The 16,211-nt window shown below is 41.4% G+C and overlaps 1 protein-coding gene across 1 annotated transcript in view; it reads left to right on the forward strand.

Annotated features, from left to right (window-relative positions):
• CKAP2L (cytoskeleton associated protein 2 like) overlaps window positions 1-16,211 on the forward strand; it is a 26,607-nt gene continuing 10,396 nt past the window's right edge. Inside the window, exons 1-5 of the mRNA XM_026516513.4 lie at window positions 1-83; window positions 1,897-1,963; window positions 3,566-3,617; window positions 7,053-8,305; window positions 11,679-11,886. Coding sequence (XP_026372298.2) covers window positions 53-83; window positions 1,897-1,963; window positions 3,566-3,617; window positions 7,053-8,305; window positions 11,679-11,886 — 1,611 coding nt within the window. The 5' untranslated portion in view covers window positions 1-52. The remainder of the gene's footprint in view (window positions 84-1,896; window positions 1,964-3,565; window positions 3,618-7,052; window positions 8,306-11,678; window positions 11,887-16,211) is intronic.

Here is a 16,211-nt window from a genome sequence, read left to right on the forward strand (position 1 = left end):
CCTGCCTTAGCTTCAGGCGCGGACTTTGAAGAAAAACTGTCGCGGAGGCGTCATGGTGCCACCGGGACCGGCCGCAGCCGCGGGTGAGTATGACCGTGAGTCTCTGCCTCCTGCAGGCGCTCCAGCAACGGCGGGGAATAACGGAAGCCACCGAGTCAGTTCTTTTCGCGGAAGGTGCCCGTCCGCTCCCCTGCCTGCCTCGTTCTTCCCCTGGGCGTTTGCAGTCCAGGGAGCGCTGACGGGGAACCCAGGCCCTGGCGCTGGTTGAGACGTCTGACTCTGGGTAGAGGAGAGTAGATGCGGGGCCAGATCCCTCACAGGCATCTTCCCCGTAATTCCTGCAGCAGCTCTGCAAAGAGATGTGATTGTCACCTCGTTTAGGGAGAGAACCTGAGTCCCCTTGCCCGGGTAGCACACCCAGAAGGAAGCCAAGCGTTCCCTAACCCAGATTTTGCTCTAGGCGGAGCCTGGGCGTGGTCCTCTATGCTGCCGTCTGATCTTTGCTGCCAAGAGGCGGGATCTGACCCCAAGGGGGGTAGGGGAATGAAGGGGGGGGGCGTGGGCGCTGGAAGTTGATGGTTAAATCTGCACCCAGAACTGAGGGTCCTGGGTTCCCTGATCTCTTGAATGTACCTGGAGCCCTTAGCTGCCTTTCAAAATACAGCTCAGATGCCGCCAGCTTCCAAATGCACACAGTGTTTTGACAGTTGACTATCTGCTAGGTCCTGGGCACTGTCCTAGGCGCTTTACATAACAGCCCTTAAAGATGGGCATTTCTGTCTCCTTTTTATAGGTTCAGCAGCAGCGAGGTTTGCTAACTTGCTAGAAGCCACAGCGCTGGGATTCTAACCCGGTCTCTCAACCGGTGCTCTCTACACTGCCTGGCATGGCCTAAAATGCATAATCCTCAAAGCTGTCTCCTAGAGATGCATCAGAGCCAGATAGCAAAACACACAGCAACTTTTTTTTTTTTTTTGCCATTATTGAATTTTAGCCTTTTCCAACCACCTATTCCTCTCACTCATTCGCTGCCTCTGAACTCCCATAATTCTTTCTTTGACCCTTTCTAATGATACCTAGATTTTGCCTTATATTGTAATTATTTTATCTTCACTACTAGATTGAAACTTCCTGAAGACAGACATACAGAATTTTCATTCCCTCACAAATGCTTAGAAAGTCACCATGTAATAGATGTTTGCCATGGACCCCCTAACCTGGCCTGTTTTGTCCTTAGGTCCAAAGGAAGCCATGTAAGGGTTTGTTGCAAAAATCATCATCCCTGTCAGAAAAAAACATAATAAGACCAGAGCAAGGGGCGTCTGGGAGTCTCAGTAGGCTAGGCATCGGACTCTTGATTTCAGCTCAGGTCTTGATCTCAGGGTCATGAGTTCAAACCTCATGTTGGGATCCACGCTGGGCATGGAATGTACTTTAAAAATTTTTTAAATTAAAAAAACAAAAACAAAAAACCAGGACTGGTTCACCAGCTCAGATGAGCCAGTAACAGATTTCTTTGTGCAAAGCATAATATGGTGGTTGTGAGAAAGGACTCTAGGGGTTGGATAAACCTGGTTTCAAATCCTAGCTTTGCTACATATTAGCTAGATAACTTGGGCATACCATTTACCCTCTTTAGATTTCAGACTATAAAATACCTCATAGGATTGTTGTGGGATTAAAGAAAATAATGTAAGTATGAAGAGCTTAATATAGGACGTAGCATACAAATGATATCGTTGATATAAACATTAACTTGGAGGCAAATTTGTGGGTTAGGGACTTTATAACATGTGGTCCAAAGCCAAAATTATTACAGAAAAGTGCTATCTTTTAGAATATTAGTTAAAATCTCCAGCTAAAGTTCTGTTGTTTGTTTGCCTGCCTATTTTGCAGAAGAGCGGCAGAGAAAGCTCCAGGAGTACCTAGCAGCCAAGGGAAAACTGAAGTGCCAAAACACCAAGTGAGTTTGTCTCACCCAATTATGCAAGTTTTGCTGCCCTCACTGGTACTAGCAATTTAAAGCCTTTCAAAACATAGCCCTTTTGGGGCACCTGGGTGGCTCAGTTGGTTAAGCATCTGCCTTCGGCTCAGGTCATGATCCCAGCGTCCTGGGATGGAGCCCCGTATTGGGTTCCCTGCTCAGTGGAGAGCCTGCTTCTCCCTCTCCCGCTCCCCGTTTGTGCTCTCTTTCTCTCTCTGTCAAATAAATAAATAAAATATTTTTTTAAAAAGGACATACTCTTTAAAAACAACAACAACAACAAAACATAGCCCTTTTGTTTGCAGTCTACTCGGACTGCGTTGAGATCTTATGATAACTCAGAAAAGGGTATATTGGTTCAGACATGACAAAAAAAACCCGGAGCAGTTTAAGCACTATTATTGTGACAGCCTCTAAAGGAAGGGGGAGAAGGTCCACAGTATTATCTACAATGCTGGAAGCTTTTCCTATCCCTGCTTTTTTTCCTGGGAAAGTGATTCTTGTGAAAGCTAGAAAAGGTCAAGGAGTTGAATGACCCTGGTTCTGTTGTTCCTTGCTAAAATAGGAGAGCCAGTTATAGTCAGTCCTCATAGCTGCACACCAGCATCCTCCAGCCTGACAGTGCTCTTTGGCTATTCTCTTAGCACTTACTCCCAACTTAGACAGAATATGACTGTTTCACTTTTATCTTTTGTCAACATCTTGCCATTGTAATGGTGTTATTAGTCCCTCTTGCTTAACATTGATATATTTTCTCCCCAAAGAAGAGGAACTGAATTTTTACAAAGTTAGTTTATTCTAGTTTCCTTTTACTTTGGGGTTTTACTCAACTCTTTTTTCTTGATTAAATAAATCTAATTAATTTATTCAACAAATATTTAATACCTATAATATATCAGTCACTCTTGGTTCTGGAAATATGGTACTTAAGACAGAGAGGTCCCTGTCCCTCCAGAGTTTATGTTCAAGATGGGGGAAACTAACAGCAAGTCATGATCGAAGTCCTTCTTAGTCTGGCAATTGTTTTTGATCCATGCAGATTGACTCCTTCTAAATTCTCCTCTATTTTCCCATCCTTTTCTGCATTTTCTGCTCACTGGCTAGATTTCATATGTGCTCCTGTTTTTTTAATTATATCTCTCACCCCCGAATATTCATTATCTGAAGATACTTAAAACAAAGAAATTTTTCAAAGAAGCTGTTAATTACCTTACTTGACATTGTATCTCTAGTGCCTGGCATATTGTGGTGTTCAAGGAATGATGTTTGGATGAACAACACTATGTAAATATGAAGAAAACATATGTCATTAATCTCGTTAGAATGCTGTATTTATGCATAGAACATGTCTGAAAGGGTCACAAAAAATGGGTAAGAGTGATGTGGTCACTGAGGAGTAGAATAGCAGGACTAAGAATGGGATAATAAGGGGACTTTATTGAATATAATTTTGAATTATTTTACTATATACAGAAATTCCAATGATTTAAAATTCTAATCTTAATAAATTGTAATCACTATACTTCCCAAGCCTTGCTGATCCTTCTGTACTAAGAATTAATCTTATCTTGTCTTTTATAGGCCCTATCTAAAAGCCAAGAGTAATTGTCTGAATCCTCCACCTTCTAAATCTGTAAGTAGAAATTAGTCTTTTATAAAATAATCATTTGGGGGGTGCCTGTTAGCTTAGTTGGTTAAGCGGCTGACTCCTGATTTCAACTCAGGTCATGATCTCAGGGTCATGAGATCGAGCCCCATGTTGGTCTCTGGAGTTTGCTTGAGATCCTCTGCCTCTGCCCCTCCCCCTGCTCATGCACACTCTCTTTGTCTCTAAAATTAATAAACAAAATAAATCTTTAAAAAATAATAATCATCATTTTGGGGGCACCTGAGTGACTCAGGCAGTTGAGCAACTGACTCTTGATTTTGGTTCAGGTCATGAGAGTGAGAGCCTGTGGTCTTAACCACTTCGGTATGCTGCCATGGAGTTAAATGGCTCAGTAGTCATTAAAAGGGAACACGTATATTGAATCTTCCAAGCTACTTAACAAGATATGCTTCCTAAACAGTTCAGTTCAGCTAGATTATGGATAGAGTGATAAAGGATCCTCACATTTTCAAGGTTTAAATGGAAGAAATTAGCCTTCTGAAAGGCTACACACAACATCATTAGACACTGTGAAGGATAGAAAATGTATATAAGGCAAAATTGGTACATCATGATGTGAACAGTTGGGAATCACTAGGTCAGACTTCTACTTCGAGCAGATCGAACTAGTGTAGCATGCAAGCCTTAAAGGAAAAATCTGCTGGGAAGAAAGTGTCCTCATTCAGAGTTCCCAGAGTTCATTCGGAGTTCCCAGCTTCTCTAGAAGCTGACAATACTGATTTCACTAAGTCATCTCTTAAATGAGGTGATGCCTACCTCTTTTTTACCCAGTTGTGAAGATAAAAATTAAGTGGGAAAACCAAGTATGGAATAGGAGGAACTAAGAAGACTAGGCAAGTAATAGTCATCATTATAATTGTATAATGCCTTACAACTTATAAAAAGTTTATAAAACATTTTCATACCTAATTATAATAGCTAACATTTGAGTATCATCCGGATACTGGCCAAGACACTTTATACACAATATCTCAATTAACATTCAAAACAACCCTGTAAGAAAGGTGGCCTTACAATTTAATGTCGAGATACCTTTGTGAATAAAAGGAGGTACTGTTATGTTGGGCCAACAGCCATAAATAAAAACTATCTTGTGAAAAACAGGACATTATGACACCCTTCCTAGAAGATAGATGTTATTATTGTTATTCCCATTTTACAAATGAGAGGACTGAGGCTCAAGGAGATTATGTACTTTACCAAAATTACATAGCCAGTAAGGGTCAGACCCAGGACTTGAACAAAGGTCTTCTGGCATACTCTTACGAATTATAAACTTTAAAATGGTGAAGTCTATGTGATGCAAATTATATCTCAATTTTATTTTATTTTTTTTTTAAGATTATTTATTTATTTATTTGACAGAGATAGACAGCCAGCGAGAGAGGGAACACAAGCAGGGGGAGTGGGAGAGGAAGAAGCAGGCTCCCAGCGGAGGAGCCCGATGTGGGACTCGATCCCAGATCGCCGGGATCACGCCCTGAGCCGGAGGCAGACGCCTAATGACTGCACTACCCAGGCGCCCCCTATATCTCAATTTTAAAAAAAAGAACAATTAGGGATGCCTGGGTGGCTCAGTGGGTTAAGCGTCTGCCTTCGGCCTAGGTCATGATCACGGGGTCCTGGGATCGAGTCCTGCATGGGGCTCCTTGCTCGGCAGAGAGCCTGCTTCTCCCTCTGTCTGCTGCTCCCCCTGCTTGTGCACTCTCACTCTCTCTCTCTCTCTCCCTCTGACAAATAAATAAATAAAATCTTAAAAAAAAAAAAAAAAAAGAAACAACTAAGGAATAGCACGTTTGGAAACTTTGATACCACCATCCCTGCCTCTTCAGTAAGCAATAATGTGATGATCAGAGGTAGATGTAAATGTCGGGGCTCAAGGAGTAACCCAGCTATAGCCATGTGGGTATCCATCCATCTCCCTGCCTCCCACTTCCAACCCTCCCTTATTCCACCCCCAGCAACACCACCTTACACATACCATTCTAGAGCGGACATCTCTTTGCCCTTAATGCCAAGTGGTCTTGGTTACAGACTTTCTTTACACATTCACTAAGTTTACATAGTAATTCTCAATAATATTACCATATCAAAAGTAAAGAGTGGTAACTCTAGCACTCCCATATCTTCCCCTGGAGACATATAATCTACAAATCTCTGCCCAATTCTCTCTTCTGAATACTTGCTTTTAGTGCAAATGCCCCAGAATCCACAGTGACCTGCTCCAATTATTTACCATACCAATTCTAAACTCCCATCCCTAGTTTGTTAAGTTCTTTATAACCTAGCCCTACCTTCCTTATCCAAGATTAAATCACATGACTGAAACATTTACTTGTTAATAATGTAGAATCTAACCTTAAAACCCTGTCCTGATTAACTTTCTACTGAGATGTTAGATTGTATTGAAAACTGTTCCAAAGTATCTCAGGCCTCCCAGCATCTACCACCTATTCTTGCCACTGATCTCCAGGGACGAGACGAAGGTTCTTGAGTGACACTGTGACCTTTACAAAAGCAGTGTTGTTTAAAAAAAAAAAAATTAGTATAGCAATTTACAGTACTACTAGGAGGAACTTGAGAAGTACCCTAGCATAAGTTTATTATGTATATATCTTTTCAGAGTCCCTAGAAGGACACTTCATTTGGGATATAATGGGCATTCAACAAGTACTTGTTCAACTGAGGCAAATTTATTTTTTTTTTTTAAGATTTTATTTATTCATTCGACAGAGATAGAGACAGCCAGTGAGAGAGGAACACAAGCAAGGGGAGTGGGAGAGGAAGAAGCAGGCTCATAGCAGAGGAGCCTGATGTGGGGCTCGATCCCATAACGCTGGGATCACGCCCTGAGCCGAAGGCAGACGCTTAACCGCTGTGCCACCCAGGTGCCCCAAATTTATTTTTTAAACAACAATTTTTGTATGTTCACTGCATCTCTGCTTAATTCCATCAAGCTAAAATATTATAGTATATTTCTGATAAGAGCTCAAGTTATAAAGATCTTTTAGGGACACCAGGTGGCTCAGTTGGTTGAGCATCCTGACTCTTGGTTTCAGCTTAGGTTATGATCTCAGGGTCATGAGGTCAAGGCCCGCATCAAGCTGCATGTCAAACCCCTCATTGGTCTCCAAGCTCTGTGCTTAGCAGGGAGTCTGCTTGAGATTCTCTCCCTCTGCCTCTCCCCCCACTCACATGCTCTCCCTCTCTCTCTCTAAATTAAATAAATAAATCGTTTCTTAAAAAGGTCTATTAGTGAGCCTTTATTTTCTCAGATTCAGCTTTATTAAGTGAAATTCTAAATAAAATAACTAATTTTTAAATTTTTTTATTTTCTATTTTAAAAACTGAGCTATTGTTATGAATTTACTTTTTTGATATTTTTCTTTATCTTTTTAGCATACTATACCCAAAAAGGATGTTACCAATCGTGTTGCTTTGCCTACCAAAGCTACAAGACCCATCAGCATTAAACTCCAACCCAGACCTGCCAATATCACAGGACTGCAGAAGCCAAAGTTGGAGGCACCAAAACTTCTGGGCAAAAGGCTGACTTCAGGATGTGTTTCTTCTAACTCAAACTGTAAGCCTTCCAGCAATAGTCAACAACAGCATAAAGCTGGATCATCCACTACTGGAGAACTAGCTAGAAAAACTTTGGGGTCACTTAGCATACAAGAATTGAAAACTGCAAAGCAGCAAGTAGCAGATCAAGGAAATACTAAATGTGCAGACTCTGCGGACAATAACCATATTGAAAATGAACACTTGGATAGCTGTCTAAAAGAGATAAACAAAGAGAACTTGCCCCAAACCTTACCAGACTATGAAAGGAAGTCAAATCCTGAATTACGGACAGTATGTAAGCCAAAGACTAACTCTTATAATCAAGTCAAGAGCAGTTTGGCTCCTAAACAAGCCTTGGGCAAAAGTTCAGGGAATGGAGCTGCTCTGAAAGACAGAGTTAATAAACCATTTGTTGGAAAAACACAAATTAGGATCCTACCAGTAGAGTCACAGCAACTATCTAGAGGAACGAGTCTTGCGAGACCAGGAGAAAAACTCCCAACGACAGTTCCCTCTCACAACGTTCAGACCCTTAGTAGGACTCAGGCACCAAAGAAACCAGTGGTCAAGGACATAAAGGATATACAGGTTAATAGGGATAAATATGAAAGACCAAATGCAACTAAGTTACAGTCACACAGTGTTACTGAACAGAAAGTAAAACAAACCAAACCCTGGACATGCCCCAATGTGCTTCAGGGAGACTTTAAAAACAGACGTCCAGACATTAAGCAAGATCAGAAATCCACTCAACCTTGTTTTAGAACTCGGACATCATGTGCATTGCAAAAATCAAAAGCCATAAGCCAAAGGCCTAATTTGGCAGTTGGCAGTTTTAATTCAGTCATTCCTAGCACTCCTAACATAACAGTAAATAGAACCAATGGGAATAAATGCAGCAACAACTATCAACGAAAAGCACAGACTTTGGACTCCAAGTTGAAAAAGACTCTTTCCCAGAACCATTTTCTGAATAAGACAGCTCCCAAACCTCAAGCTGGTAACAAAACCATAAATGGAAGAAGAGTCCCAAATGGGGCCCAGACTAACCCAAATATTAAGAAGATCACAGCAGAGGATCGAAGGTATTTGCTTAATTCCATAATTTTGCAATTTAAGATTAGGCAAATTGACCATCAGGAATACTCAGGCCATAAATAATGGCTTCTGAGTAATTTTTAGCTACAGCCCTGAAAAAAAAAGACTGGAAGCAAATATAACAAATATCGACTTGATAGAGCTGGGTGGGACATACATGTGTTATAAATTATTCTCTGTAATTTGCTGTATGCTTGAAATAATTTCTTTTTTAAAAAGATAGTTAGAAAGAAACAGAATGCTTGAGTAAGAAATAGGGGTTGTAGGTGTAGACCACTCGGTCAGGAAGTACCCTGCAGGGACTGAAAAGCGATAAAAAAGGGCCAGGTGGGAGGAGTCAGAGTAGTGAATTTACATAGCTAGGAAATGGGGAGTTGGTAGTCCCTTGTTAAGCAGACCAGTGGTTAAATCCAGAAAGAAGGAACAGGAAACTTCCATGAGTGTGGGCAGGCCAAGTTTTGAAAAGTAAGCTAAGACAAAGAGAAGCAATGAGTTCACATCCAGAGTTCAGACAGTAGAACTCGGGATCTCAGGGTGCTGAAGGTTCACATTAACATGCATGTAGCTGGAAACCAAGCCAAAGGATTTCACACCCTCTGCACAGGACTAGATAGTCTCACAATGCGGTGACCCTCCAAGGAGAAGCATCTGTGTACACTTGGGTGGGGTAGAAAATAAGGAGATTCCTGACAAGGGTGAAAGAAACATGTAAAATCAGATCGTAGCTAAAAGGTATAGCAGGATGAAGTGAGGGCAGGATCGATTCTCCGAATACAGCCCTGAACACCACCGACAAGCTCTCTGCTCTCCTGAAGAGACAGAAAACAAACCGCTTAATTTAGGGCGATGTGATCGAGAGAGTGAGACTGGGCTGACTTCTTTAGATAGAAGGATCAGGGAGGTACTTTCAACAGTGACATCTGGTCTAGGAATAGGATAGAGACAAAAAGAAGAATGAGCCTTCTGAGCAAAAAGAAAACTGAGTACAAAGACTCCGAGCTGGTGAATGAATTCAGGGTCCCTCCCCTGGTGCTCACAGTCTAGACCAGATAACGGCTGATGGGTCTTTGAGACAGTGTGTGGAGTGCTGACCATGTTTGATTACGGTCAAGAGGAATCTGTGGAGAGGGACAGATCACTCACTCATTGCTCGAGTGTTCCTTCAGCACCTACAGTGTGCTGGGCGCTGGGAGATACAGTGGTGAGCACACAGTCACAGTCTACCTTAACTGATGTCTATATGGAAAGTACTAGAATAATAAAAATCATAGCATTGGGGTCCTGGGAATAGGTTGACTTTAGAAAAAGGTAAAAGTTTCCTCTGGTGTCTATATGGAAAGTACTAGAATAATAAAAATCATAGCATTGGGGTCCTGGGAATAGGCTGACTTTAGAAAAAGGTAAAAGTTTCCTCTTCATTTATGATTGGAAGGAAGGCTGACAGAAGAAGAATGCCAGCAACATAGAGGAAACATGCCAGACATCTCAGCCTCTGCCGTAAAGCCGGTGGTTAGCGTGAAGGTGAAGGGGTCGGGCAGTTGGGGCTGAAATAAGTGCTATGGATTGTGCTCTGGAGTCAAGGAGGGAAACAAGGGTTAATTAGTTAACTGACATTCTGGAAAAAGAAACACCATAAGGTCAGAAAACAGATCGGTGATCACCAGGAGCCGGGAATAAGGAGCAAGGTTGACTACCAAGAAGCATGAGGGAATTTTTGAAAGGAGTATATCTTGATTATAGTTGTGGTGACATGACTTTAGGCATTTGTCAAAACTCGAAGAACTGTACACCAAAAAAAGGTGAATTTTGCTGTATGTTACTGAACATTTGTGGGTTCTAGACACTGAGCTAGGCACTGGGACATTCAAGGTTTCTGCCTTCACAGAACTTGCATTCTAGTGGAGAAGACAGAAAAATCAACATCTTGATGAAATAAAATAGTTACACATAATTACCCCTTCAAAGAGGTATCATTTGAACAGAGGACTGAATGAAGACTCAAGACCCTGAGACAGGAATGAGTGGGGGTCAAGTAACTGAAGGGATACCAAAGCTCCTGGAGGGGAGAGAGTAAGAGGGAAAGTGGTAAGACACGAGGTCGGAGAGGCAGGCAGGAGCCTAATTACACTGCCTTTCTGCTGTGGAAAACATGCTTAATTTTATCCCAAGAGCCATGGGAAGTTTCTGGCAGTGACACGGTCTGCTTTACACTTTAAACACCACTCTGGCTCCTCGGCACAGGATGAACTTGATGAAGGTGAGAGTGGAGCAAGGACATGAGTTAGGAAGGAGGTTGCTACGGCACTTCGGGCAGAAGGTGACAGTGATATGGACCCGGATGGTGGTAAAGAGGTAGAAGCCTATAGTCTGTACAGTGGTGTGTCAGATGTGAGAGAAAGAAAGAACTACATGAAGACAACTCTTAGTTCTAGGTCCTAGCGACTGGATAGATTGGGGTACTATTCATTGATATACGATAAGCTATTTGGGAACCGATTTGAAGATGAAAATCAAGACCTTTGTTTCAGACAGTATTAAATTTGAAGTGACTGCCAGACATCAAATAAAAAATACCAACGAGGCAGTGGGTTTTACAGAGTTTGGGACTCTAGGGGAAAATCTGGCCTGAAATGTACATCTGTGAGTTATAAACATGTAGTAATTTAAAGAAGCTGAAGAGCCGACATTCACATGCTTGAGTCTCTGGATCTTGGCGCCTCTTCCAACAGTAGTCTGTTGACTGCTTAGAAGCAGGAGCAGAGAATGTGAAAGATGGAGGAGAGTGAGAACTAAGATTTGGCCACCATCAGAGCCTAGCTACTTAAGACTCCTGAAATTGTTGATCTTGTTTAGGAAGAAAGGGGGTCATGTATAGTCAGGAGAGGGCTAAGGAACTGGGCAAAGTGCTTCACTCTGGCCAAGAACCTACTAAGGGCAGAATGCAGGTTCGGCTGGGTTCGGCTGAGTGGCAGATAGAGAGCTTATGGTAAGAGAAATGGAGTGCCAAGTTTGTGATCTCAGAGATGGAGGGATGTTTTAGGAAAGCAAGTGCCAGAAGTAATACACAGGTGAAATGAAAATTTTTAGAGAAAAATAATGAAGAATAATCATGAAGATGAGGAATTTGAAGACTGAGATCCTAGTAATCCCTCTGCAGTCTGCCTTCTGAAGGGTAGGGGCAACCACTGTTGCCATTACCCATTTGTCAATTGTTTTTAATTCCATTCTCCTGACTTTGTGTGTAGTTGAAGGTATTCAGTGGTACTCAATCCATGCATATGTTATACTTTGAAAGTGTGACTATATACAAAAAGAAACCTAAAGAATTTTCCCACCCCCCCACCCTTAATTTTTTAACAGGAAACAATTGGAAGAATGGCAGAAATCTAAGGGGAAAATCTATAAACGGCCTCCTATGGAACTTAAAACAAAAAGAAAAATAATAGAGGAAATGAATATTTCATTCTGGAAGAGTATGGAAGAAGAAGATGAAGAAAAGAAAGCACAACTTGAACTGTCCAATAAAATTAACAATACTCTAACACAGTGTCTGCAGCTCATTGAGGAGGTAAGGAGGATAAGCTCCCAAAGCTTTGGCCTAGAGTCTTAGAGCTTTTAAATATTTTTCTTAAATATGGTGTAAGAGAGATAACCTTGGTCTAAGCAGAAATTCAGCTGCTCTTTTTAATATAGAAGAAGATGGGGAGCCTGGGTGGCTCAGTCGTTAAGTGTCTGCCTTCGGCTCAGGGCGTGATCCCGGAGTCCTGGGATCGAGCCCCACATCAGGCTCCTCCACTGGGAGCCTGCTTCTTCCTCTCCCACACCCCTTGCTGTGTTCCCTCTCTCGCTGGCTGTCTCTCTCTCTGTCAAATAAATAAATAAAATCTTTAAAAAAAAGAAGAAGAAGAAGAATAGCAATAATAATGACGGCATGCACTTAAATAAAGGCTCTTATATGCCAGGCACAGTTCTAATACTTTACTCATATGATCTCATACAATTATCATAACAACTATTACCATGCCCACTTCACAAGTGAAACTGAGGCATAAAGAAGTTGGAAAACTAACCCAAGCTGTCTGCCTTTCAAGGGATCCAAAAGGAATTTTGCCTTCTTTAGGCATCAAGGTCAAGGTGTAAATACTTGACATTTGGATATGAAGCTGAAGTCAAAGGCAAGGTCATGTGTAAAATTAGATTATCCTGATGACTCTGGATAGCTATAAATGGCATCTAAATTGTATCTTGGATTCTGCAGGTAAGGATAAAGGAGATGGTAAGCAAAGGGTATGATCCCTAGGTGATGCCGTGAAGGAAAAATATATTAATAAAAAATTGTGTAGACATCTATACTAAGGTCCTTGCCGAAGCAAACCCAATTCTGTCCTTTGGCTGGTGGTGTTGAACAGCAACAGAAAAAGTGAACCTTCAATTTAGGTCTACTCCAGGTAATTTTTTCACAAAATTCAGTTAAACATTAATTATTTCTCCTTTATGGAATTAAAGTTCAATTCTTTTTTTGTTGTTTCTCTTTCTTTTGTTTTCGTTGTATTAAAGAGAATGCATGAACATTCTTTAACAATTTTTGTTTTAGATTTTATTTATTTATTTGACAGAGAGAGAGAAGCAGGGGGAGCTACAGAGAGAGAAGGAGAAGCAGACTCCCCACTGAGCGGGGAGCCCGATGCGGGACTTGATCCCAGGAACCTGGGATCAAAAGCTGAGCCGAAGGCAGGCGCTTAACTGACTGAGCCACCCAGGCACCCCCATGAATATATTCTTATTATTAAAAACATTTCAGGGACAACTGAGTGGCTCAGTTGGTTAAGCATCAGACTCCTGATGTCAGCTCAGGTCATGGTCTCAGGGTCCTGAGATTGAACCGCACTGTGGCTGCGCCTGCACATGGAGCCTGCTTAAGATTCTCTGGCTCCCTCTGCCCCTCCCTCCCCCTCTCTCCCTCTCTCCCTCTCTCCCTCTCTCTAATAGTAATAATAATAATAAAATTAAAAATAAAAACATTTCGAACAATACAGAATATGACTAGACCCCCCACCGAGCACGCCTGCGCACGCACACACGCCGGTTATGCATCCCAGGCCGCTCCTTAGAGCTGACCACTATTGCCATTTATCCCTCCAGACAGCTTTTATGCATGTACATACCATGTGAGCACGTAGAGAAATGAGGTACATAGTTTTATGAGCTGCAATTATTTTATTTCAGATTTTTATATATGTTCTTTGGTTGTCTTTTCTTGTGTTGCCCTAATATTAGTATTATTCTGGCTTTGTCAAATAAGTTGGGCATTTTCCTCTTCTATACTCTGAAAATAGTTTATACAACATGAGAATTATTTTTTCTTTGAAAATTTAGAACTTGCTCATAAAGTTATCTGGACTATGGGGGATAGTTTTGTGTATATCTTTTCAATTTTTCCTGTGATCACTGGTCTATTTGGGTTTTGTATTTCCCGAGCTAATTTTAGTAATTTCATGCCTTTTATTTAAAGATTTCTCTATCAATCTTTTTAAAAGGCCATCTTTGGGTTTTATTATTTTCTTCTTTTGCATCAATGTCTGCATCTATTTTTATGTTTATTGTTTTTAATTAGCCTCTTTAGTTGAAAGCTTAAATCATTTAAGTCAGTCTGATTTTCTTAAAAATACATTTTAATGCTATACATTTGCCTAAGAATTTAGCTTTGGTCATATCCTTTATGGTTGTTTAGGTAATATTCTGTATTAGTCAGAGTCCACTCAGAAAAACAGAAACTGCACCAGGTATCTTAATAGAAAGAATGTAATGTAAAGGTTTCACAATGTCTTATGTAAGTTCCCTAGAAGCAAACCCTAAGAGGAGAATTTGTGTGAAAGTAATTTATTAGGAAGAGAATCCCAGGGAAAACATAGGGGAGTGGGGATGTGGGTCCAGGAAAGGAAAGAGGACAAGTAGGATGTGATATCAAGCAAAATCCATGGACTATAACTGTGGCACAATCCCGCAGGGGAGCTCTGGAGACTGGATCAGACCTCTCAGAGTCATCCTGATCAGGGGCAAGGAGGCTATAGTATTAATACTTCCATGGTCATTGATTAATGGCTGTCCCTTGGGAGACAAAAATTCCCAGGCACCCTGACTCTCTGGTACATACAAAGAGAAGCGATTCTGGCTGTTGGACATGAAAACACTTTGTGAGCCTGCATGCACAAAAATGGTAAAGGGACCATCAGAGGAAATATGGGTACTACACACAGGGCTGACAGTAAAAGGGAACCTGAGGTAACAGAGACCCTAACTTCAGGAAGCAGCTATCACCCACTGGGTCTGGGGGGAACAAAGAGAGGTTGAGGGTATCAGAATCTAGAAGCTAGGAGAAACAAACTCCAACTCAAAGGAGACCATACTACCCAGCAGATGCTGGTACCAGACACTGGAGGAGGGGCCCAGCAGGGCTGGGACTCAGACCTTGAGGAAAGGATGCTACCCAGTTGGTGCTCTTGTGTCTGAAAGAGCGCAGTGAGGCAGGATCTATAAGTGCCCGGAAGAAAGGTGGAGGCCAGAACCAACTATTGCTGCCAGAGTGAAGGACCATTGCTGGGGTGGGAAAGCAAATGGGGGAAAGGGAAGTCCCTCTCCTCTCCAACCCCACAATCTCCCTCTAGCTCCTCATACTGGCAGAGCCCAGCAAGGAGCTGCTGTGAAAACAGTGAGTGAGTTACAGAATTCCAGCCCCAGTGTCTCAAAGCAGAGGATAAAAGGTGGGTTTGGAGCTAGGAGGCCATAGGTTAGTAATTGACCTGCATACTCATTATTGTTCATCTCTAAATAGTTTGAGATTTCCATTTTGAGCTCTTTAACCTGAAAGTTATCTTGGAAGAATATCTTTTAACTTCCAGATAGAGTTCTGTTTTGTTTTTCCTGACTATCTTTCTTCCAACTGTAATTATACTGCATTGTAAATGTAGCCTGTATGTGTCCTGCTTGATAGAATTTGTTGAAATTAACGTCTGGCCAGTTGTGTTGAATGTTGCATCTCTTAGATGGGTGTTGGAATTCCTGAGTAATAGATATTCCCTCCAAAACTCAGCTTTTCTATCATACTCTTCATTTCTTTGTTCTGTCGCACTGAGTTCTGGGAGAATTCCACAGCCAAATCTTCGGCTCACTGATTTCTTCTTCAACTCTGTTGAGGTTTATGCTTCTTTCATGTAGTGTTGGTTTTCTCAAACATCGATGATTCTTGATTGTGGGCTTACCTTTGGGGCTTCCCCACCTCAGGAGGAGTAGGAGGCACTGCCTAGCTGAGTGCGCCAGTATCTGGGTTTCCGGTCATGGTAGCTCCCATATTCCTCCTGTCCATGTCACTGCCCGCTCTGGGTACAAGCCAGAAGGGGACCAAATTAGTGAGGACATTTTAAAGTGACTTTTGTGAGAGTTAGCCCTTTTTATACAGGCTGCATGAGTCCCCAAAACACTCACATATACACACCCCTGTGACCTTTCTTACCTGTGCCATCCTTCATACTTTGTTAGAGACATAGGAAAATTCTGTTCACTACTCAGTGTTCACATTATTATGAATATGTAAGAAATATATGGATGTTGATTACTGTAGGGTTTGGTTTGGAGTTTGGTTTTGCATAAAAATGTAAACATATTCCTTACCTTAAACTATGAAAAATATTTTACTATTTGGTCTCATTTAACTCTTAAAATTGAATGACCAGTGTCAAAACTCATTGAAATATACTGTTTAAATGAATGCATTTTATTATATGTAAACTGTACCTCAGTAAAATCGAATTTTTTTAAAAATTAAGAAAAAGTGATCAGACTGATTTCTGCATAGCTGCTCTGATGAATATTAGATGTGAGAATAACAGCAAAATG

This window comes from Ursus arctos, unplaced genomic scaffold (genome assembly GCF_023065955.2).
Source record: "Ursus arctos isolate Adak ecotype North America unplaced genomic scaffold, UrsArc2.0 scaffold_8, whole genome shotgun sequence".
Taxonomy (NCBI): Eukaryota; Metazoa; Chordata; class Mammalia; order Carnivora; family Ursidae; genus Ursus; species Ursus arctos.